The sequence below is a fragment of the Labrus mixtus genome, chromosome 12, assembly GCF_963584025.1.
Source record: "Labrus mixtus chromosome 12, fLabMix1.1, whole genome shotgun sequence".
In the NCBI taxonomy this organism is placed as follows: Eukaryota; Metazoa; Chordata; class Actinopteri; order Labriformes; family Labridae; genus Labrus; species Labrus mixtus.
Window position 1 is genome coordinate 19,885,495 of NC_083623.1, and position 25,961 is coordinate 19,911,455.

Below are 25,961 nucleotides of genomic sequence, written 5' to 3' on the forward strand. Positions count from 1 at the left end.
GGTGAAAATAAAAAAGAAAGCCCAATTGGGACAGAAAGCGAGCACTTTAGTCTCAGGAGAATTACTCTCGACACAAACAAAAATAGCAGTCATTTTCTGCTGACAAACACTTTTTAATGTGCGGGTGTTTTTTGTGAAGCTGGGCTCTTTTTGTTGACTTATTTATGACAAAGCTACCATCCCAGGAGAGAAAGGGTTGTGTATGTGTATTGTAGCCTTGGTTTACTGTAGCTTAAAGGTGTATGGTGGTAATAAAGGAATGCTGGAGTTTTCTAGTTTAATTGGAAGCAGTGGTTCCTTATATAAAGAATTTCATTTGAAAATATGTTAATTTAAGGAATTGTGTAGTTTGTACAACACCCACTCACAACTTTATCTTTGCCTATTCTACAAAATGTCACTTTCACATAAATACTGGATTACACACACAATTACACCTACACACACACACACACACACACACACACACACACACACACACACACACACATGAACTCACAGCCAGACAGATACACACGCCCTTTTCCTGCACGGACCCTGCAGATGCAGCAGAAACAGTTGAGTTGGTCTCTCTGGTAAACAAACAGTGAGAGGCTGCTGGGAGTCTTCACTGGGCCTCCAAATTATAGTCCAGTTAACCTAAGTCTCAGAGCCAGCCCCTTTACTGCTACACACGCACACACTCACTGTGCATACACACCCACATCACATGCGTACACACACACGAGCTGTACTTTAAAGGCACCATAGAGGCACACTTTAAAAGCACATATACAATCAGGTTCTAATGGGACCTTGTCTGCGCTGCAGTTGAGCCAAGGGTAAAAGATTTTATAGACGTAAAACTGAGACTGAGAGGGAAGCAGACCCTGAGGGCCGATCATAAATATTACCCAATCATCAAGCTCACAGTGTGAGGCAATTACTGATGAAAAAGAATCTGTGGCAATGTAAACACAGCTTTAATGTTTACAGCTTCAACCTTGTATACTTGTGTCTTGACTTCAAGGTTTTCTGTACTGGTAGAGCAGCTTTGTTTTCAAGCCTAAAAGATGGTTCTGGGAGCTTTGTGATACTGCTTGGAGGTCTCTTAAGTGTCACATTTGCCCCATTTTTTGCAGGAAAGTCTCTTAAAGAGCATTAGTGTGGTGGATGACACTAGTTCAGTGAGAGGAGATTGGATTGTTTAGAGCTTCTTTAATTATCTGAAATGAATTCTGCAACTACTGGGGACACTGTTCAGTCTCTGGAGGACTCAAGAACATCTCAGAGTGATCTATGACGCCATTAACTCCAGTTAAAACATTTAAGGCGATCAGTTCTCGCAAATTTATTTGTCGTAAATCTCTCGCCTCCTGGGTGACAGCATATTCCAAGAGGACAATTTAAATGTCAGCCCGAGACCACATCCCAACAACCCCATTGCCAAAGAGGTTTTATATGTGCGTGACGTTGAAATTCTCAGCTTAGCTATAATGCAATACCACAGAATAGATTGTGTTTGAAGGACAGCATTTCATAACATAACTGATGTTCCCCGTGGGAGCCAGCAGTCGAGGAGTGTCCCGATGAGGACTCGATAGGCAGGCGCTATAGAGCTGGCGACATCCGAGTCTCAGTGAGGGCCCGAGCAGACGCGACATGAAAAGGCTCTGTCCTGTAATAACCTGCAAGTTCTCAGTAAAATTGTGGAAAACTGTGTGTCATGGGTCAAACAATCAGACAATAGGCATTTATCTTCTGAAATCATGTTTTCCCAAAAAGCTTTCATGTTTCCTTTCGTTGAACCCTCTCTTTTTTTTTCCAAAGATGGCTGGAACTGATTTTATCTGAGGACATCTCTCTTTTCTCTCTGGATTCTCTAAAAGTGAACTCCTTCCAACCTCCTTTTCTCTCCCCCTTTACACCCCACCTTGTTGTGAGTCATCTCTGACCAGTAGTCTAATAGGCTCAGTCTAATTACAGGCTAAGGCTTTCAGCAAAGGCCCATCTCTGAGTGAGCTGCATCAGTGGTGACACTCTTCTGAACTTAATTCGTTAACTCATTCAGCGCACGAATCATCAGATGCTTCAAGTTAAGGCCTCAAATTTTTCACAAGCCGAGCCTTCCGAAAGTCCGTTTTAATACTAAATGGTTTGGAATTAGATCTTATATTCATGGCTCCAGGTTGACGAGTGTTCTGGAGCCGCTCCGAGCTGGACCGTGATCAGGAAGAGATCAGGAAAAAAGAGAAAGGAAAGTGAGATCCAAACCCTCGGAAGTTGAGCGCCGGTGTTCGATGAATGCCCAGTGCTGCGGCTGCACGCTGTTCCTGCTCAGTGCTTCTTTTTTTTTTTTTTAATTTCCTGTTATCTGATTGGCTGTTGACCCAGTGTGGGACATGCTGCAAACTGACCGACTGACAGATTTGACACAGACCGCCCCCCAGAAATGAAGCAGTGCAGCAATGTCAGTTCTTCGTCTGAAGGTTTCCAATGTATGTTCATTGCTGTCAGTAAAATTCATCATACATGGTCTATGATAGCCAAGAGAAACAAATAGTATATTTAATATATTTTAATGTTCCAAGACACAAAATATATATGGCACATTTCAATGCGTGGGTTTGCAGTGTCTCTGTTTATGTCTGTGTTCAATTGAGCATCAATAACAGACTTTTTCCTTCCTCGATCTGGCCCCCCTTTTTTTTTTTTTAGCTCCTTAGATTGATTTGGATCTATTGCACCTGGACATTCCTCCATCCCGCCTCCATCCATATACATACATACAATCTTACCCCCTGTCTCCTTCCTTTCCCCTCACTGTCCGTCCCGTCTTACCTTTCTCCCGTCTCCAAACAGGAGCAGTGGAAACGGGCGAGGGATAGCTGATAGCCCCCCAGGCGAGTGCTCGTCTGGGCCCCTGCCTGTTTTGCCTCTCGCTGCATTGTCACCCTATCTATCTCGCCCGTTCCCCCTCCACCTCACATAAATCATCCTCAATCGTACGACACAGACAAGGAGAACAGAGAGAAATCTCCCCCCTATAAATCTGGTATTAGTTTTACCTCGCATAATGAACACAGGGGCTAAATGGACCCAGATACATGAGAACAGCATGTCTTGCAGATGTACTATAAATATTTTGATACTAGCCGGCTAGTTTGCAGAGGGGAAGTAGACCAGTGAAATACACAGAGGAAGGGAAAAGTGTAAAGTGGAATGTTGGCCTAGCCCGAGTGTCTGTATTGTCTTTAGCACCTACAGAGGGTCTCGGTCCAAGAAAAACGCTCTTTACAGGGTTCCTGTTCCCAGACGCAGTCCGGTACCACTCCTGGATACGCTGCGTTTCCTTCAGGCAACTCCTTCAAACTGGTCTCCGAGGAGGGGGGCTCATTGTGTGATTAATAGCTCGATCGGACCTGATTGAGTGATAGATGGTTTGAAGGGAAAACCATCACGCCTTAGGGACACATGAGTCTGGGTAGGGCGGCTCGCTGGAGGGTTTGATCGGTGGAACGGCTGAATTAAAGTGAAGGGCTAATAATAGCATAGTTAATGACACAAAAGCTGCACAGAGAGGGGCAGCCAAAAAACGCCTGATGACTGTACAGATATTTTGTTGCAGATTTAAAAAGACAAACTATAACATACACACACACGTCTGTGGAAAAACTGAACTCCCCCTTCTTTTGGCGTGTTTCTGGCTTCATCCCCGGGCACTGTCACCCTACCCCATCAAAGAGCCACACACAGAAAACCTACAAATACACTCTTACGCATGCTGTGACAGCAGGTGGTGTGTGACACGTCAACATCTGAAGGTTCCCTGGCACACAGAGAAAGCGTTCTCAGCTCTGGTCCACAGAGTGGCTCAGATCTATCATTGGGTCTCTTTAATGGCAGCCTTCGTCACATATTACTGCTTTATTTTCTCCTCTCCATCTCCCTGCCCACAGAAGTTCCTTTTTGTTCCTATTTTTAAGTACAAGTGATCTCAATTAGGGACCTCCATGAAGGCGGTAGGCGGCAGACAGTCAGAGCAATAAGAGCAGAGAGGAAATTGTCTTTATACCCCCCCTCCCTCCCTCCCTCCATCTCTACCCTCCTGCCACAAGCATCGAGTAGCCTCCCCCTCCATGTCTCCATCTCTTTCCATGCTGCTCTGTGCCATTTCAAAAACAGAGCAAAATATGGAAGAAAATTGCCTCTTGCATCTCACTTTCTTTCATGGTAATAAGTCCATTTAACTCTATAGGCTCCAGCCACCTAATGATTACACTCAGTGAAAATGGTTGCTGAGTAGTATGCACACACACCGCAGAACGTGCCGTCCCGTTCCTAACAGTTCACAGTGATGTCACAGGCTCAGTGACAGTCATTAAGGGCTTTTCTGTGATCTGGGATCAGTGCATCAATGTGAGGTTGTGTCGATGAGGTCACAAGGAGTATAGTTTCTCCTGTAGTCATCATCCTCGTCTGCCGGCTGGCTTGTTCAATAATTATCCGGCCTGTTGGACGACTACCAGCCCGAGTCTAACTATCTGACCGGCAGGCTAGTTTTGTGGCTTCTTTCTGCTCTCCTGGTCGGTTCGGTTGATTGGCTGGTAGACTGGATCTTTGGCTGCATTGCTGCCTAGCCTGGTGGGCTGGCTGATTGGTTAGCTGGCAGGCCCAGTTGGCTGGTGGCCTGCCTAACATGGAAACATCCCGTTAGAGCTGAAACAGCCTGGGCCTCGTCACGGCGCTCCTCTAGAAGGCTATAATTAAGCGTCTTGAAAAATTCAGCACTGTGAAATGTAGGCTTAATCCTTCGTCTAAAGTGGCTGTACTTTTCCTCTTGACTGATGAGAGTGTTTGCTTTTGAAAAGGAGAGAGGAGCAGCCTTCCTTTCATGTTTTCATTATTTATCTCAAATATAGTCAAAATATATGGTTATCTAAAAAAAAAAAAAAAGTATATACACGTGAACAGAAACTGTTGCACCTGACTGTTGTTGCCCCGTTCAACATAAACACGTTGCTTTTATACGTCCTGTAATCTTTCCTAATGAGGTGTTAATAATACAGATAGATGGGGTCTCTAAAAGTGTGTTTTTACGCGTCAAGAGAGATGCATTGAAGCTGACAGTTATAAAAAAGGCACGGGAAAACAGAATAACATTATAGAAAGCGTGTGTGCACATATTAGCCGTTCACACAGCCTTTGTCATCCCCAAGTGGGACTGAGAACAGAAACTTTTATTACACGCTTGATATCTCGACAGGAAAATTAGTCAAAGAGTTGTCAGCTGAGTTTGATTTTTATTGGAAACAAATAATTGAAACTGATCGGCAGAAATACAATATTACCATAAATCATAAAACGCACATCCTGCTCACTGTGGTATACTGTGGTTCTTCACTGTTGGAGACTTCTCCTACTGTGCAATGACTCCAAGCCAGTGTAACACAGTAGATGAATAATACCAGAGCTGAGGGAGGCGATCCAGCTGTGCACCAGGCGAGCGGCAGCCACACTGAACGAGCAGCGTTAAGCTCCATTCATTACTTCTTAATATTAAATCTGTGAATACTGAGAAGGACAGGTCAGATTTTCTAAAACTCCAACAGTGCCTGAAGGCTCCAGGGTTCATATTCAATCATAAGTAGATTTTTGACAGGGTTTAATCAAGGACACTGATGCTGGGAAGTGGTATTCTTCAATTGAAGAGTGTATTCTGGCACATTGACGCCTGCTCTGGTGTCTCCTTCACATCTAAACATCAAAAGATTGATTTTAGATCCAGAGGTTTGTCTACCTCTGACTGACAGAGAGCCAGACAGACTGTGTGAATGCGGGCGTATCCTGTAGGGAGCTGGAAGACAGATGCTGGAAGTACAGCGGGGAGGTAAAGCAGAGTGAGATGGGACAAACACTCTTTGATGAGCAGAGTTGTGGGGATTTGAGTCACGACTACATGGGGTTGAGGAGGTGAAGGGGTGCACATGGGCCTTAAATCAGGCGAGGGAAATCAAGAGGCTCCTTTTGCCTCTTTCTCTAATGGGCCACAGAGTTCAGAATATCTGAATTTCAGACTCGCAAAAAAGTTCCCAAAATGATATTCCAGTTCAAATTTCAGTCAAAATAATGTAAAACACATATGTGTTTAAAATAATTAGCCTGATTAAATTGATGGACTGAAATGGACTCAGAGCTTGTTATTATTTCAGCCGTAACATTTCCTAAATTAAATTCCGCTTCAACATTAAGGATGTTTTCCACATTACAGCAAATGTATTCAGCGGTGAAAAAGCGATATTATCAGAACTGAAACCTAACTCTGTTGGAATAACCGGCTCCACGGTCCCTGCAAGGCCATGTTTATCACTATTACAGATTTAATTACTACTATTCACATTTATCCATCCGTGAATTGTTAGCCGATCTTTGAGAATGTTGGACAATGTGAACCATATTTCTGGTGTTTGGGGCACACAGAGGGGAAGTGTAACTCAATCACTCTTTTTTTTTTTCTTCTCCTCCTCCTCCTCGTCCACATGACGAGGTGCCAGATGCGTGTCAGTGCTTTTAGACTTTATATATATACTATATGTGTATATATCCCTCCCACATCCTCACACACACACACACACACACACACACACACACACACACACACACACACACACACACTCTAACAGACATGTATGCAAGCACACACAGATACATACATACTTCTGAAATACAAGAAATCAAGTTATTTCAAGTTACTTTCAGACTTTAGTTCTTTTTCTTTTGACACAGAAATCTTAAAACAGTATTGCATAAAAATAAGCTGCATTAACCCCCGACAGGACCAGAATAAACGGACAGCTGTGCCTCCAAGTAGTCCCTTTAATTTTTTTAAACAGACCAAAAATATCAAAGGCCTTTTTCTTATACACTCGCTGCAATAAAAGCCTGTTTCGGAGCAACAGAAAAGTAACTCAGAAATCTGCTGTGTGATGTGGCACTCACAACAGACTCATTGGGAGACTGATGGGTAATCAGGGTGGAGGGCGGGAGGGGGGGCGGGGGGGGTGATGATGAGAGCCGGCTGTGATATGGAGTCTGTCAGAGGGTAGATGATGCCCTCTACAGTAGACACAGGAGGGGCAGGCAACACAGGCCCGCTCACTTTCTTCATTCAGATGAACTTCCACTAAAGAGACATTTGAGACATTTTAGGACTTCAATAAAAACATTAAAATTATTTAGAATGTTTTATTCGGACAAGGTTTTGCTAACCGTGAGGTTTGTGATTGGAGATTTAGAGGTAATTAAGGCTATTTCTAATAAGAGTTCCTCTATGTGCTTTTGTGTGTGTGTGTGTGTGTGTGTGTGTGTGTGTGTGTGTGTGTGTGATGGTTTTTCCTTTGCTTTGGGAAAATGTGTGATTTGAAAAATATAATTTATTCTCATTTTTTATATGGTGGAAGGCGTATTTGGATCCTTTAATTTTTTTATTAATACACCAAACAAGAAAATTTATATTTTTTTATTGGCAATATGTGCTGAAGGTATAGTTTTTCTACAAAACCAAAATACTATTTATTTTAGATGATTATTATTGTATTATTGATACATTGTTGTGTAAAATACATTTATGTTTTAGTATAATTTGATGGAGGTTGAGCCATATTGGGTTACCCTTTAAACTGTTGGGCTGTTTTAACAAGAAAAAACTATACTTATCAAACAGATGTATTGAAGTAAAAAGTGCATTTTTTTTCTAAGATGTGCTGATGTAGAAGTATGAGGTGCATGAAATTGGAATGAGTAAAATACAAGTCCTCTCTGTTCTAGGTAGATTATTTGACAAGCTGTATGAGGCTCATAAAATTTGATTTCATTTATCTGGCTTTTTTAAACAGCCCCCAGCACACGGGTAGCAGCCACAAGTGTGGTGGAACATAAATTAGAGCCGGTGTAAAGTAGAATACCTGTACACCTGCACAACAGCTCTCCCCTGCGACCGAGTGAAACTCTACTCCTGCGCCTCTACCTGACTCACCGCTCTCCGGTGACTCACTCACTCCTCTACCTTATGGAGTGTAACTCACTTCTCGGCTCTGTGAACGCTCTTGAGACGCGCACATTGTCAGGTCATAGTGGTAACACAACGCGGACTGACAGACTGATGGTGTTACTGACTGGACATGACCGTCCCCAGCAGAGTAGAAACGCGCGGAGGGTCCCGGGGAGCAGTAACATGTGGGTATGTACAGCGGGCAGCTAAGAACCTCTGAATACCGACACAGAGAAAGGCGTTAAACATAGTTCCAAGTGTGTTTCATGAAGGTAGAGAGCTGACACGGAGACCTGTCCGCTCGTATATAGGCGTGATAGATTGTGGCGGAGGGAATGGATCCGACTCCAGACACCACGTGTTGGAGTCACATCAGCACAATAATTGCTGGGCGCTCGAGCTATATAAACCACAAAAAGCTTGCGCACGGGAAACCCCGACCTCCAAACACTAACCACATTTACGGCTACAAAAACTGGATTCTTTTTTCCGCCTCCTTCATCTCACCGGCGATGATTTTTCACCCCCGACTTCATCAACCTTTTTAACCCTAAATACAAAACCTGCGGCGTGGCCGAGAGACTTTTCGTAAAGCGTGTACATTTTGCAAGCGTTTCTGGGTTATAAATAGCTCTATTAAGTATTGTTAGAGCATATTCCGTTGACTTTGAAAACTTTGTGTGTGTACATAGCCTGCGGGCTTTAAGAAAGCCTTTCAGTTTGACACAAAGACTTCAATGACGCACCTGGAGCAGCGCTTTGACTCCTCTCTAAAGGAAGACAGACAAAAACTTTTTGAGCATCTGGGCCGGCTGTTCCATTTTAGACCTGCTTTATTTGTAATAGTATAGCCTATTACGCGCTCGGACTTTTATTTCATGTTATTTTTATCCGCACAAGAGCAACTACGGCTGCGTTATGGCGCATGGACGCTGCCCCAGAGAAGTTTGAGAGAGAAAAAAAGAACTTGTCATTTAAAACATCATCAAGTCTTTTGAGGGGTGTTTTTCTTGCCGGGGAAGTATGTTTTATTTCGCTTGAAGGCGCCCAGTGAAGTTAGTGGAGAGGCTTTTGAAACGCTGTGTGCGCTCGCGAGGTCCCATTTTCCGTTGGCAGCCGCGCTGAGGTTCAGCGAGCAGCACCGCACACTGCGAGTTTCTGACAGAGAAAGAAAGAGAGAGGAGCAGTAGAGACTTTGGACTTTTTTGATAATCCGCGCTGTTGTGATGCGAATTCCCGTAGATACCAGCGCCAGTCGGAGGTTCAGTCCGCCGTCCAATAGCCTCCAGCCGGTCCCAGGGAAGATGAACGATGTGAGCTCTCCAGGCGGGCAGCCGGACGCAGCGGCGGTGCCCAGACTGCGTCCCCACGAAAACCGCAGCATGGCCGAGATCATCGCCGACCACCCGGCCGAGCTGGTCCGGACCGACAGCCCCAACTTTCTGTGCTCGGTCCTGCCCTCCCACTGGCGGTGTAACAAGACGCTGCCTGTCGCCTTCAAGGTGAGTCCCGTCTGTCATGTGCTGCTGAATCAAGAGACCGCAGTTTGAAGCGGTGCGAACCGTAACACAAACAAACACCACATTTAGCCAAGAAAGGATTTTGGATGAGTGGATGCATCATTTTTTTTCTTTAAACTGAACTTACACAAATTTAAAAGGTTGTACTGTTAAATGCCGTGAGTTTAAGATTTGTTCGTGTGTGTATGTGTTTGTGTGTGTGTGTGTGTGTGTCTCTTTTCCCTCATGGTCTTTAATTTATCTTCTCTTAGATTTAGCGCTCTTTCTGAAATAAGTTGTGATTACATTTGATTTAAATCTTTGTGGATCGTCAGTTCAACAGGTCTGCTATAATTATCTTTGAGTTATGAAGTCACATTAAAATAAATGTTAAATATAAATAGGCCTATGTATAAATACGTCTTCACCTCAGTGCCTAGAATTTTAAAAGATGTTAAACAAAAAGGAAATGCTTCACATGTCTGATGATTTTTTACAAACAAACAAAAACTGCATTTTATTTATAGATAAATATTTAGCATTGTTAATTCTACAAAAAGTTGTACTCATTTAAGAAGACCTCCCAAGCAGTGAATAATTCCTCCATAAAATACGTTTTCCACAATAATTATTTACAGCTTTTTGTAACCAGCAATTGTTTACAGGAAATGAGAGTTTATTTTAAAACATAACTCACATGCTAAACATATGTTAAAAGATTGTGTGGCCTTTTGTTTCTTTTTTTAATGATCATTCTAAATTATTAAAGTCAGTCTTCAAACTCAGATTTGACTGAAAACAGAAGACGGAAAAAGATCTGTAAACATACAAAAGCAAAGTTTCATTATTTAAACATTGAGGCCTCTGAACTTTCCTGAAGCCCTGACACAGTTTTTTCTGCAGTGATAATTCACAGGAAAGGCCCTATTAATTACTCAACAGATCTTATTTAAAGGATGGATCAAAGGAACACCAAAGTGGAAATTTGCAGCTGAAGCTCTGGCTCCAAATCAAATCTGACACATTTTAAAATATATGTGTTATTTAACTGTTCTTATTACTATGGCTCTGTAATTATTGCTGCTCTGTAGGCCTACTCGTTCTCTTTAATCTGTATCCAAGGATCTAAATGATAACACAAGGACTTGCTTACTTTTTTTAAAAATACGAAGTGAAGCTGAATTAAACTCATTTGTTTACAAGATTTTGAGGATGGTATGATGTTAGACAAGCCTGTCATATAAGCCATGTCAATTATTTTAATAGAGGAACTAAAATTAACTCAAAATTCGATTCTGCTCAGCTTTTGGATTAAAATCTTCTATAATCATTTGTTTCTCTTTTCTTTAAATTCATCAACATATGATGAGAAAATGTTGCAGGATTTTAAAGATGGGAGTTATATTTTATGATTCTTTGAGTCACAGGTGGTTGCCCTGGGAGACATACCTGATGGGACCGTCGTCACAGTAATGGCGGGCAATGATGAGAACTACTCGGCTGAGCTCAGGAATGCCTCAGGTGTGATGAAGAACCAGGTAGCCCGTTTCAACGACCTCCGCTTCGTGGGCCGCAGTGGCCGAGGTGAGGCCTGAAACACTCTCTGCACATGAACACGACTCAGCAGGAGCTATTAGATTCAGTGGTGTGGATTAGTGGTCACGTTCCCCTCATGGCAACCACATAATGATCTCCAACTCCCAGCTCAAACCCCACTGTTGGTCTCTTGATGACTGAGATTTGAATGAAGTTGCAAAGCTCCTTAAATATGAAGGTCCTTGAAGTATTTATTTTTTTTATCCTTGAGTCAGGTATGAATGCGTTGTTAACATCACTTTTTCATACTCTGGGACTCTCAAACAAAGTGTGAGAAATGTTAATATAAAATAAACAAGTTGTTTTTTCGTTCCGTTTTATAACGGTCACCTGAAATGACCCTGCTCAGTTCAGGCTTATTTACATGATGGGTGGTGCTGCAGCCTCGCCGCTGATCACTCCACACACATCCTCAGGCAGCGAGGCAGAGGAGCTCTCCTATTGGGTCAAATGGCATTCCCAGAATATTTGGCATCCCCAAGTCGACTCTCTGCATCATTAACTGCCTTGTCACTAAGGCGTCTTATTTACGATTTTAGATTTGGCACTTAGGATGTGCTCTCACCCTCTCCAAAGTTACTGGAAATATTTTCTTTGACACTTTTATTTTCTATAAGTCTCACAGACAGTGGTCGCCTGCGATAAGTTGATGATGATTAGCGCTGTCAGCAGCTTCATCAGTGAGTTTTCCTCTTAGTTTCCCCATGTCAAAAAAATGAGGAAGCAGTCAGGAGGGATGACGAGTGACGGAGGTACATTGAGGGCAGTGGGGGTACGGGGGCTGGACCTGTCGTCACAGAAACCTTGTGTGCGTCCCTCTGCTGTGACACAGAATCTAGTCACAGGAAGTGACATAGGAGCCCGAGGAGATCAGACTACGAGGTGTCTGTAATGAACACCAGGCAATGACAGAGATAAGTACAAGCAGAGCAAACTGATAGGATGTTAGATAGCTGACAGTCATGCACACAGAGGCAGGGGAAGCCAACAGATGGAGAAGGATTGATAGAGGCTGAAATGGTGTTAGCATGCGATGAAAGCAAGGATGGAAGGGAAAGGTGATTCAGAGAGAAATCAGACACCTGTGATAACATCATTAGAGTTAATATTAAAGTAGTTTAAAGGATTGCCTCGACATTGCCCAAATTAGAAGCATTGAAGGCGACGCAGTAGGTGTTATCACAGATCACTGGCTCTGTCTCTGGTTTACCCGCATGCAGCTCTAATCAGGTATGTGGAACACCTGTTCAGTTTGTGATCTGCTATCTCTCTTATCATCTTATCGCTTCCTTGAAAGGCATGTTTACGCTGACCTGTAGAGGGGAGGGCATGGATGAGCTGCGACTCAATGGACAGCTGCTCTGCAACCTGCCCCCCACCTTCCTGTTTCTTTTGTGTCGCCATGGTTACACGACACATCTGCATACCTCAGCCGTTAGTGCTGCTGCTGACTTGGCTGTTGCACTCTGATTCATAGTGTTCCTCATGCATGGACATAGGAGCACAGAGACACACAAACCCCAAGGCAGCAACTGCTGGGGATTATCGAGAAAGGAAGTGACTATTAAAATGCCTCTCGCCCACTCACCCTGCGTTAGACTTGGGAGAAAGTCTGGATAACAAGACACTGGCTCCTCCATTCAATCTCCCATTAAGGCTCTGCCAATGAACCTAAATAGACCCACTGAAAGAGGCAATCATGTCTGTCGTTAATCCTAGTTTGCATTGGTCATTATGTGATCACAACCACACTTGTGACTTGGGGATGGTTTAGCAATGAATGCATGTCATTGTCTTTCAGGATAGTGTGTCATTTGATGTTGTTTGATGTCACCACAGGCAAGAGCTTCACGCTGACAATCACAGTATTCACCAACCCACCACAAGTGGCCACTTACCACCGAGCCATAAAGGTCACCGTGGACGGACCGCGTGAACCAAGGAGTGAGTACAAAGGCACGCACACACAGTACAGTACAGGAATATTATCACACATGCAGAAAACAACAAATGACCTCCTTGAGTGTGCATCTGAAGTGGTGCACCTATTTTAACATTACACAGGGATTGTTTTTATTAAAGTGCGATTCATTCATCACTAAAAAAATATAAAAATTGAAGAAGCAAGGGCCAAAATATCCTGACTATCTGTTGAAGCTCCCACAAGCTTTGAAAACACATTCTCCTACATTTCCCATAATGCAACACAATGGGATCTTTCATGAAAAACTCCCTCCCTTAGAAAAGGCAACGTTTTCTCTGACGTTTTCTTTTCAGTTTGAAATACAGGCTTTACTTTGAAGTCTCATGCCTAAGCTCAGATAGCCTTGTGACAATTTTTTTCATCCTCAGAATCGTTATACTGGGTTTACAAGCAGAGCAGTACTCCTGGTGATGAGTTAATTAAACTTAAAATTTGGTTGAGCGCCCCTTTAAAAAAACTACGGGTGTGGCTGGATCTGCAACTAGTGGAAGCAGAAGCCTAGATGTAATAAAACAAATTCATTTAGATGAAACAAGTTTACTGGGGGGGAAATAGTGACTGTTTGATTTGCAATCAACAGGTTTTGAAAAAGTCGGCCTCTCAAAGAATCACAGCCACCCATGTGACAGTCTGTAAGAAAGAAAGGAAATAAAAAGTGAGGCAGAATATTCCCGAGAGGGTACACTGGGTAGCAGAATGCTAGCATCAGCTCCCTTTAATGGCCCATATAAAAACAACTGAGGAGGAAAAAAACTTTACTATAGCCCTCAGTGCCAACTGGTCTGGCATGCAGCTGTTTCCCCAACCCTCCTCCCTATTCATAAAAAAAAATATTCTCATCTCATGGGGTCTCAATGAACAATATCACATCACAAACAACCCTCTTGCCGCCTGCGCCGCCACATATGGCACCAGGACGCTCAGAGACACAGAGGAGCCGGGAGACAGTAGGATTAGCACAACCATTAGTCTCCATTGTAGGAAACCTGCCAGTGTGCCAAAAAAAGGATCAGAAACTCCACATCCAGTGTTCATCAACACACAACGAAACAAAGGCACATGCTAGTCGTCATGCGCACATGTACTCACACCCACTTTTCCCCCCTTCTTCTTTCCTCCCATTTGAGCCTTTTTGTTTGATCAAAAGCATTTCCTGTGCATCTGCTGTCCCCCATCAGATGACTTTCAAACAAGTACTGTTATTCGGTGGCGAGCAGATGGGAGTCAGAGCAGAATTTGTTTAGAAAAGTGTCCGGAAAGCCTTCCAGGAAGTATGTGAAGGAAGATTGAGTAAATAAACTAGAGAAAGTCAGCCCTACCTGACATCAGGTGAGGGATTTTGGCACTTTTATGTGTTATTCTTCCCTTTGTCTCAGACCAATTTGTGGTCTGACACACATCTTTTAAAGTTAAAGCCTGCACGTTTTAACTTCAGTCTCGGGACAGTAATTTAAGCAATAAAGAGTATGTCATCATACGTAACCCCTGAACTTCTTTGCTTTGCTGCTAAGTGGTCAGAATTGCAGTGCTGGTGTAATTTACTCAGAAACTACAGCCAGAACACGTCTCCCTCTCAGGGGTCATTAAGCTGAGGTCGGAGGGTGGCAAAACACACATGTGCCCTCTCAACCGCGCCTCCCCCTCCTCCAGGTTTTCAGCACGGAGGGACTCAGAGCTGAGAGCCCCGGCTGTCTCCAAAACTGTGATTCTATCTGTGAACACTTCATTGACACATGGGGGGGCTATTACAGCTCTATTTTGTGTTAAACTAGAGGGTAATTAGGAGGCCTGTGGTACTCCGGGGCCCTACTGGGAGGGGTCCGCACAGAGAAACATGGAGAGTGAACAGTGGGTAGTCTTGAGCCTGACTTACACTGGCACTCTGTGGCCTTTGCTTTGAAAGTTGTTCTATGAAAAAAAGGGATAACAATAACATTAGATATCAACACAAGCTAGTAACTGAGAAACTAAAATTAGCAACAGTTCTTAATGCGATTTAGATTTTTCAGACTTTTCGGGATGTTAGTGGCAGCTATTGCTCCCTGTTAATGACTTCCCTGGTTGTGGTGTCTCACTCGGGAAGGACATTTTATGTCGGAGCGTTTGATGAGCCTTATGGTAGCCATATGAGGTTTCCTGCGGGATTTGATTTCCCCAGCGGTTCCTCTTCTTATATCAGTAGTGGTAAAAGGTCGGACCACCCATGAATGAGTAAGGCTCATATCTCTAAACTGTGCTGCTGAGCTCCAGCTAATTAATTGCGTGGTCAGAGTGACGAATATCAGTAGGTCCTACTTTAAAGACCTGCGGTATGATTTTCCTCAGGGGTTTACAGTGTGTATGTGTGGGTATGGTAAGTGGTTAGTCAGGTCCCTCTGGCCACTGTGTTATTAGCGGGAGGCTAACTTGGTTTCTGTGGCTCGCATTGTGCTTAATCGTTTGACAGCTCTTGGTTACCCTGTGGTTTGCCACTGTACCAACATCTCAGGAAGTGTGTGCACATGTATGGGTCTTTGTGTGTTCATGTGTACAGGCATGTTCATGTCTGTTTGCTAATGTATGATTTCAAATGTCGTCTAGCTTCTGCAACTACATAGGCACCCACATGGCAGGATTAGCAAAGAGAAAGTGTGTTACTAGTGCCATTAGTCTAGTGTAGCAGCAGTGCTGATTTGGAGCGGAGCTAATAGGCCTCATTAAATGTCATTTTAAGCTAATAGACAGGGAGTGGCTGTTTAAACCAATACGCTTTTATAGGTGGTTCTGTCTCCTTTCAGCTGCTCCTGACGGCGGCTGCACCGGCTGAGACAAACTTCCTGAGTGATAATAGCCGAGTCGTAATAACACAATATACAAGGCTTTCTGTCCAAACCCACAGTTCTCATTATACTTAATTGATGACAGACAAACATAGGAGGTGACAAAAACCATTGTGGCGTCACACAAACTGTGTCTCGCTGCGGCATATTACAGTGGTTATTTTGCATCCCCATGTGTTAGTGACGGTTGTGTGTTGTGTGTCAGTGGTGGAGGTTAGCGGTCAGGCTCTGCTCTCTGGTGTTTAAATTCACCGGGTCTGGGGTATCTGGGCTTGGGGACAGGGTCGTGTTTTGGTTCAATTTTGGTCAGGGTGTTAACAAGTCTGGGGAAGGGGCCCTGGTTACTTTCAGGCCTGCAGACAATATTAGTGGTTCAGGAGACCAGTCTGCCAAGCCAAACTCTTCCTGTGACACACACATGCTCATACTTACATATATTACTTATAGATGTGCTTCTGTATACTTTCATAATAAGATACCTAAGGATACGATATGACATGACACAATACAATACACTCTATTATCCCCTTGGGGACATTTTTTCTTGGTCTCAAGCTCTTAACAAATTTAGCTGCTTCTACAGTGGTATAATAGCTTTAATAATAACCATAAAATAGACCTATTAGCATTTATCAATCAAATGAAGCTACAAAGTTCTTCACAAAGCAAACGTAAAACAAGCACTTTAATATTACAGCACGCTAGAATTCCTGAACTCATCAGAAGTAGGAAGCCTTAGTTTCCCCAAACAAGAAATTCAAAAGCTGTAAAGCCCTCACAACAAAGGCTCCGCAGACTCTAGATACTGACCTGGACCGAGAACCACAGAGTCGACTCTTGTCAGGGGACCTTAGCCTGGGGTCAGTTCGCAGGGGTCGAGGAGTATACAGGTTAATTTTGGGGAGGAATTAATTCATCCTTGAATACAAAATGCACATTTTTAAATAAATCCAGAATTTACTTGCAGAGGAGGCCTAAATGGGGATTAATTCTTAACACTAAATGTGTATCTCTTTTCTGTAATAGGAAGTGTGAAAACCAGAAACAATGGTTGACCTAAAACAGAGCTTTGTAGCACACCTCAAGCTTTATAGGCAGAAGAGGATGACAATAATACAGCAATTAACACTTACACACATTTTCACTCACGTGACTTTAGATAAACACCCACACACCTAAACAACCTTATTGAAGTGGTTGCTAAGCTATGTCCTATAACTCTTAAAAATAGACAGCACTGTTTCATTGTTGTGCTGGAAACACTATGAGTAAGTGAGATGCCTTCATTAATGCGTCTGTTATGACGACACCAAAATGCCTCCAAACAGTGTCATCACACTAACAAGCCATTACTTGCACATGAATTGTACTATCAATGGGGTTTTGTTTATTACAGCAAACATTTATAGTCAGTGATGCTAAGATCACTTACAGTGATAATTACATTGCACCATAATATTAAGATCATGACAGCCAGCTTTAATTTCTATGAATTATGTAAGGGATAATGTTTGCGGATTATCAGTCCTTTGAGCCTCTTCACCAAGCATAGTTTCCTAAATAAAGATGATAATTTGTACAGGTTCCAGGTAATTAAAGAGGCTTTTAGAAGGCTTAAAACTCTTTTCTTTTTCACAGACAGATACACACCCACATCTTTTTGCGGTTGCCTTATTCGTAGCAGGTTTTACCAATGGAAGCCGGACAAATAAAACTCACCCAAACATAGGGAGGGAGAGAGAGAGAGAGAGAGAGAGAGAGAGAGAGACAGACAGAGAGGGAGAGAGAGAGAGAGACAGAGAGACAGACAGAGAGGGAGAGAGAGAGAGAGAGAGAGAACAAAAAAAAAGACTGTAGGCTTTTCCAGAGGCGTTCAGTCAGTTGCATGTCTCATGAAGTTCCTTGAAGAGGTGCCAAGTTCTTTACAACGCAAAACACAGAATCATTCAGTGGGAGGGAGGAACAGAGAGGAAGAAAGCAGAAAGTGAATTATTTGAGACTGGGATTAAGAAAAAGGGGCCAGAGTTTGTTGGCCTTGTGTTGCAGCAGAAAACATCTCAAAGAGATTTTTTTTTAACCCTGTTCATATCAAAACACTTCAATGTGAGTGTTGAAGTGCAGAGGGAGTCTGTCTGAAAACCCAACACAAGCCAAACTGTGTTTTGGATGTGTGTTTGAACCTTGTACAATATTGTACAAGTGTGTATATAATGTGTTTTGGGGTTCAATAACTGTTTTGCCATTGGGTATTATTGTGTATGTCTGTGTGTATTTGTAAGTATGTGTGAGTGTGTGCCCTTCCCTTGCCTGGCTTGCTTCCTCCAGGCTGGAACGCATGGACCACACAGACGGCTGGCAGCCCTCCACGACAGCCTGGCTCCCCCCTTTTCTCTCTGTCTCCTTCTCTCCTTCACTTCACCGCCTCATCTCCCACACCTCCTCCCCCTTTTCTCTCTTTTTTCCTCTTTTCTCTCCATTTTCCTCCAATTCCGTTTTTATTGTCTCCCTTCTTCTCTTTCTGTCTTTCCTCCCTACCTCCCTCTCCGTTTATACCAGACCCCCATAGTAGACTGGCGTCTGGCTGTCACCCACTCAGCGCTTTTCCCTTTCGAGCAACGCTCTGCCAGTTTCATATTGCCACCTGAAATAATTCATTGTTTCTGACTGCTGACAAAAACAACATGGCCACTGTGAGGGCTCCAAATAAAAAAGTGAAATATGGACCCAGTGCATTCATTCATCGACTTTACTGGCCGTTTCACTCAGAGATGACTGACACACTCATACACACGCTCACAAACACAGACTGGCTGATTCAACCCCAGGCTCCACAAGCATGAAGGGTTTTTCTGAATCAGCCCAAAAGATACATTCATCCAATCTCACCCAGTGATCATAAACCAGACTGAAGGGCTGCAAGGGCATGACGTGACACCAAATTTATAAATTATCCCATTTATTCAGAATTTTCTGTCGCTGCACATTTTCCTCACATGTTACTTAGTCAGCCAGCGGGCAGGAGCATTTCCAACTGATGAGTGTTCAGTGATAGCTGAAACTTGATGTGTTTATGAGGGGAGGGGATACTGTAAGGGAATAAAATACATTTTCGAGACATAAGAATTGGTTCCACTCTTGAGTCTGTACAGTTATTTGGACACTATAGCCAGGAGATGTTAGCTTAGATTAACATGAAGACTTGGAACAGGAAAAGGTTAGCCTGTCTTTGTTACATGTAACAAAAACTTTAAGCCTCTTAAGCTAACTTACAGAGCTAGGTTAAGTGTTTCTCCTTGTTTCCAGTCTTCGTACCAAGCTAAGCTAGCTGAAGCTGCAAATTTAGCATACATCACTCTACTTATGTAACTTTCAGCAAATTATTTTACTTTAAACATGTTTCTTTAATTTGAGCCTTTTTTAATTATCAGTTCCCTTCTCATTAAAAAAAAACTGGTATAAACCAATTCCTACAAAGAAAACGTCGGCGTTTCAGGAGTATCTTCAGTCAGGACATATGAGGGAACAGCTAACCACCCGTCAAAGATCTCTGTGCTCAGGCTCAGATCCAATCTAATGCTGCCATTAATTACAGAGGACTTATATTCTGTTTGCCTACTTGCTCTTACTAACTGTTATCAGATCAGCAGGGGCAAGTTGAATCCAGACTTATGTCTCTTGGACGGCTGAAATAATACTATTCTAGGATCAGTGTGCAACTGTGCGATTAGAGATACTATCTATAGAGGCGTTATCTAATCATTATTAATCTTTGTCTGTGTGCATGTGTTAGCCTCTGCTGCATGTGCAACTAGAAGAGTGTATGCATGATGCATGTCAGCAAATGTACATGATTGCATGTGCAGACGTGGGTTTGCATATGTCCATTCTTACATGTGTGCGTTTCTGCATGTGTTTCTATGTGTGTGTGCGAGTTGCTCACATCTGGTCTGAATCTGTCCATGTTTCCGGCCGCTGGCTGGGCAGGGAAGTGGCAGGCGCTATCGAAAATCTCCGCTGTTTTCACAGGGATGATGGGAATCTCAGGGACTTTCCCTACGGCAGTGAAATCATCCGCCTTTCCCGCTCCTTTAAATACCCCCGGCTCATTCCTCCGCCCAGCTAGGGTTCCGATAAAACAGCTGAGACGTCTTGTGTTTGGCAACAGTTGTCCTCTAAAAGGTGTAATTAACTCATGAAAAACTGTATTTACTGTCAAAGCCTGCTAAACTAATGGACTTGAGGTCTCGCTGTTTTGAGTGTAAATTGGACCTTAATGTGGTGGTTGAAATGCTGCTTCTCTGTCCAAGAAGAAAATACATTGGTTTCCTGCAAACTGAGTTCCATACATAGGTGTTTGACAATATTTAATCCTGGTTAGAAGTGGGGATCTCTGATACAGATCAAACTTAAGATAACAGTTACTGTGCCATGCAGATCAGAAATGTTATCTTCTTTAAAATACATATAAATACACAGTATACAGTTTGTTATTATTTTTGGTATCTTTCTAAACACTCCTTATTCTAAACCCTCTCTAACTATTTTACCATTTGCTGTACTCAGCACTCTTCATATAGCATGAGACTGGTTCAGACCCATCCAGAGCTTTTAATTTACTAGTCATCAGGGTCTCTTCCTCTCCGTGCGCCTCCTCCCCCCTCGACTCTGTCCCACTCTGCCTCCCCTCATCTCCCTCGGTCTCCCATTGCTATTTATTCCCATCACTAGGAGACGGGCCGTGCACAAAGCCCGCACTGTGTCCCGAGGCTTTTTTAGAATAGAAATTCGGTCTGTTGAAAATGGAAACGCTATGATTGACTGGGCACAGCGTGCTCCGAGAGATGAGGAATGCCAGCAAGAGGCACAAATTATCCTCAGGAACGATGGAGCAATATTATTAATGAAAAACGGCCATGAATTATGTTATAAAACGAGAAACTTCAATAAGCTGAGGGTTTTAAGTAGCCGATATTAGTGGCGTTCCAAGGCTACTATGTAGGGAAGCGGTGATGAGACTGTCTGTTTATTTTGAACTCTATGATGCCAGTCTGGCAACGTCACCGTAATAAAAAATCAGGATCCGTCTGTCTGTCACTGGCTGCATTTTAATTCTCAAATGATTGCAGAGCTGAACTCCAAACAGTTGTTCCACGAAAAATAAGTTTGCTGCGAAGCGTCAGATGGTTTATAGAAGCATTTCTAAGGCTGAAATCTTTTTTTTCATACTTGCAATAGTGGAAAAATACTACAAAGAATATGAGGTAGTTTACAAAAGAGATCATTTGTCATGATTTTGAACATATATGATGCTGAGAGAGTCATAAAGTCTACAGAGAAAGAGACACATGAGGAGACATTTGTTGAAGCTCCTCAGCCTGTAGACGCTTTAGAGCACATGTTTAACTGTTGGTCCACAAAGGCCCCCCTGTGAGGGAGTTTTCTTTGGTGTTATTCATTATAATTCAGTGATTCAAATTATGATTATTTGAATGTCTCCTCTTTGTTTACCTGAATAACCATCAAGTGCTGTAGGTGTAGTGCCAGGCCTTTGTTCCCAGCACAGGCTACAAGCAGGTTGGGCAGGATTCTGAAGCAGCTCTCTGTTTCTGTCTGAGCCAACTGGAGCGCTGCCAAGCACAGCAGGAGCTTCTACTCTCCTCTGTTTGATATTTACTTTACCGCCTTTACAGGGCAACCAGTGCAAGACCAGACAGACGCACTGATACAGAGCTGTGTCAGTGGTAAAAAAAAAAAAGGACTGTGTGTTTCTTTCTAGCTCACTGTTGCTAAACTGCAGCACACTGTACCTGGGTAGGTTTCTCAGTGGTGCCCACAGATGAGATAAGTCTGCTTAGAAAATCATTGGCTGGCTACTATCACGCAGTCTTGTTTATCTATATGCCTGCACTGTTGAAATGTAAAGAGAGTAGCAAGCCTGGAAGAGGCACGAGAACTGTATCAGGGATTAAAAGTGTGTAAAATAATAAGTGGAGGAATGCAGGAAAAGAACAGGTATAACATCTTTGGCATAGGTTTAGCCTCCTGTGGGGATAATGGGATAATGGCGTGAGAGCATGTGTTTACCTGAGGAAGAAGCCTCAGGTTAAAACTGAACATACATGCTGACTTCTCCCTCTCAGAATCACCCCGTCTGAACTCTATCTGTCTCTCTCATGCAAGACGATTCGATATAATTGGCGCTCCTAATTAGCAGGATGTAGCATCCCATTCCCATGAGCCTCCGTACCTCCTCTTTGTTTTGGAGCACACACTGTGTTTACCAAGAAAGGCATGGCATACAGAGGCTCTGAGTCATTAAATGTCCATTATAAAAAAGAACTGACAAACTGTGTGCCAAGCAAACAGAAAACAAACAGCGATCGTCAATCATACAGAAGGGCACAGTTTGTTTCATTTAATGTTTGACAAGAATACAATTTGCATGCAAACTCATGGCACAGATAAATCTAATTATCAGATAAAATAATGTGCATTCAGCCTGGAAAACATCGATGATTGGTGCAGCTCCTTACCAATAACACACTGTTTTTGTGTGTCTGCAGGACATCGTCAGAAACTCGAAGACCCTCCAAAGGCTGGTCTCTTCTCAGACCGTCTTAGTGAGCTAGAGAGGATGAGGGTTAGGGTGGCGGTTCCCACTCAAGGACCTCGGCCAACTCTTAACACAGGAGCCAACTCCTTCAACCCGCAGGGGCAGACGCAGATAACAGGTGAGCATCCCCAGCTCTGACATTAGACCCCAGAAAAGACTGTGTTTCAGTACCTTTACAGCAGACATCATATCCCATTGAGGATCATAGAAAGGGGGGGGGGGAACTCAACCTCGGGCTCCACTGTGAAAAGAAAGTTTTATCCTCTGGGGTCAGAGGTCAACAGTGATGTTAAAATACGTTTAAAAAACTACATCTTTGTACAGCTCAACTCTTGCAGGATGTTAGCTGGTGAATGTTAAAGCTTGCATCATCCATTAGAGTTTAATCATCAAATCTTACCAATACCACCTGGGACTGAACAATGACATCGTTTACATCAACATAAAAACAATTGTAGACTTTGTTTTTTGGCTTATGGTGTTCCTTTTTTAAATCATGGTTCCAAGGACACAAGAATTATATATTAAGACCGGGCAATCTAACCTGAACCCACATTTAATTTTTCAATTTAAAAAAACTTAGTTTAAAAGTTCAAATATATAGAATTGAATTGTAGTTTTTTTAATCATTATGCAGCATTGTAAAGAAATGCTTTAAAGAGGGTGGAAAATCTTGAACACGTGCCATGCTTTTCTAAAAACACTTCTGAACAGTATCACTGAAAGAGTAAGCAGACTGAGTCACACACTAAATAAACTTAATTTACAGTACGTGAGGTGAAATATCAAACCCCAACTGGAGCCACAGGGCACATCCTGATGGCACCATAAAATCCCCAGTGCTGTACATCACATTAACACTGAGATCATCTGTCTCTCTCTACTCTGTCACTCCATCAATCTACATCCTCGAGGGTAACACCATCTCTCACGGTGTGAGATGGCTGCTACCTGATCGCCCACACCTCAGGAGGCTTGTAGCAGGTCGTCATTTAGCTCTTGGTTACTCTCTGGCATGGCTTTGTAGTGTTACCCGGTGGATCATTTGAGGGACGATTAAACAGTGTATCAAGTGCTGCTTTGATCAGAGCAGCGACGCCTGCAGAGCCCTGTCAGAAAAACCCAATCACTCCTTCAACAGCTCCATCAGTTGAATTGATTTCAACTGCTTATAATGCATTGATATGATTATATCAAAGTCTGTATTAATGTTGTAATACAGTTAAATTATCAGTGAGCTGGCTGGTTCGGTCACCTTTGCAGTCCTCTCGTGTGATTTAACTATTTCAAGGTCTAAACACTATCTCTACCAGTGAAATATTTTAATGTGACTATTAGCTCCATATTATTGCACATTATGTCCACAGTATTACATTTCACTCATTACTGCAACCATTTATCAAGTATAACTGTTTCAACTGTTTAAACATTGGGATCTCAGCAAATGATGTTATCTGTATATGACTTATTGCTTTAATAACTACAACTGGTATTCAATGAGTTCCTTAAACTATTCTAACTTTATATCAATGTCATTTTTTTTTAGAGATTTCCTACTGACTGTGTTTTAGCTATTTAAAATGTTTATCCATGATGACAATTGTGCCTACTTTTTAAACCTTTAATCCATGAATACTTTCGACAGCTCCTCCATTATTATTATTTTAATGCTTATCTTCTACTTTAGTTAACCATTTAAGATAAGATAAGGTAATCCTTTATTTATCCCACAATGGGGAAATTTACAGTGTTACAGCAGCAAAGAGCAAAAATTGCAGACAAAAAGTGAACACAGTACAATTTAAATAAAAAAAATAAAAATTAAGAATGTACAAAAAATTGATACTAAAAAATAGATTAAAAAAATGAAAAATAGATCAGCTATTGACAAAAGTGTAGTCCGTAATATTCCATGTAACACAGACATGCACACAGTGCACATGAAGTGTAACATGTTATTGCACAAAGTGGATGGTTAAGCATAATATAACATTAATATAACATTATTATTGCACAAAGTCAGAGTGAATTGTCCAGTTGTGTGTGTGTTAAACTGTTAATCCATTTTATTACCTTCACTGAATGTTAACTTTTTCAACTGTTGTCACTCTTAGCTCACTAATGTAATTATCGATAAGCACTTTAGTTTTTAGCCAACTTTTTTATCCATGATTACTTAAAGACCACTTCTTCAACAGTTAGTCCATTACTTTTTATTTAATAAGTGATTTAAATTATTTATCTATTAGTACCTATACGACTCTATAAACTGTCCTCTATTAGTACTTTGAGATAACTTAATGAGCAGCTTATCCACTTGTAATGTAAGCTAACTAAACCATTCATTCATTATTCATGTTTATTATTGGCTTTTATTTGGTCAGGACAGATAGAGAAAAACATGAAGTGAGGTGAGAGAGAGTGGGGAATGACATACACCAAACATCGTCAGGATCAGGAGTCGAACCTGTGACCAGGGCAAAGAGGCCTGTAGTCTCAGTCCATGGGGCGCCTGATCTACCAGCTGAGTCAGGATATCCTCCTCATTTCAAAACTGGTCCAGTATCTCTGCAGTCTTTTGACAAACATTCTGGCAAAGGCAGAAGTAGAGATAATAAATCTCATTAACTTCTTATTTGTTCACAAATGTCATCGTTAACATAAAAGTAGCTTACATACAAAGAGACATTTAGCAACTTTTCTGCTCTGCACGAGTGTTTCAGCACAGACACACAATGAAGTGTGTGCTGCAGTTATTTTCTTGGTTGTCTGCTGGTGTGTTTACACCCTGGGTGTTTGCCAGTAAGGCTCTCTGCCTCAGCTGCAAGCACAATGTTTTATAAGGCAAACAGGAAGATCTTCTCTCCGAAGGTAAACATTAGATGTGTCATTATGGAGGATGTTGCATAATGCGCCAAACTGATACTTACCTCTAAACACAAGCACAGGGAAACAGACTAACTAATAATGTCTACAGTTTTGGTGAATGTTGTTGTGAACTTGCTATCCATTTAAGAAAAAAGAAGTAGGCCATGTGAACCAGCTGATGGGCCTTTTGTAATGATTCTTTCTTTTTCTGTTTCTCTTTTATGTCTCTCTGGGCTGTTTCTCTTCTTCCTTCTTTCCTTTCCTCGCTCCATTTCTCCCCATCAGACCCTCGTCAGTCCCAGTCCTCTCCTCCCTGGTCGTATGAACAGACGTACCCGTCCTACCTGAGTCCCATGGCGTCCCCCTCAGTCCACTCCACCACCCCCCTCTCCTCCAGCCGAGGCACGGGCCTTCCTGCCATCAGCGACGTGCCTCGACGATTGCCAGGTAGAATGACTACTCAGCTAATCCAGAATAACATTTTCTTGTAGGATAGATTGAGGGAAGGGGAGAGAAAGACGGATATTTGTACACATGCACTCCCATAAGGTAA

At 42.5% G+C, this 25,961-nt stretch overlaps 1 protein-coding gene across 4 annotated transcripts in view; it reads left to right on the plus strand.

Annotated features, from left to right (window-relative positions):
* The window catches only part of runx2b (RUNX family transcription factor 2b), a 40,747-nt gene that overhangs the window by 9,097 nt on the left and 5,689 nt on the right, over positions 1-25,961 (plus strand). For 2 of the 4 annotated variants that reach the window (XM_061052475.1, XM_061052474.1), the window contains exons 3-7: positions 9,272-9,531; positions 10,956-11,112; positions 12,964-13,068; positions 22,491-22,658; positions 25,694-25,855. In XM_061052475.1, the coding sequence (XP_060908458.1) occupies positions 9,272-9,531; positions 10,956-11,112; positions 12,964-13,068; positions 22,491-22,658; positions 25,694-25,855 (852 nt within the window). Of the gene's footprint in view, positions 1-7,586; positions 8,219-9,271; positions 9,532-10,955; positions 11,113-12,963; positions 13,069-22,490; positions 22,659-25,693; positions 25,856-25,961 lie in introns of those variants that run through there. The other 2 variants (XM_061052476.1, XM_061052477.1) reach the window with 2 other exon arrangements.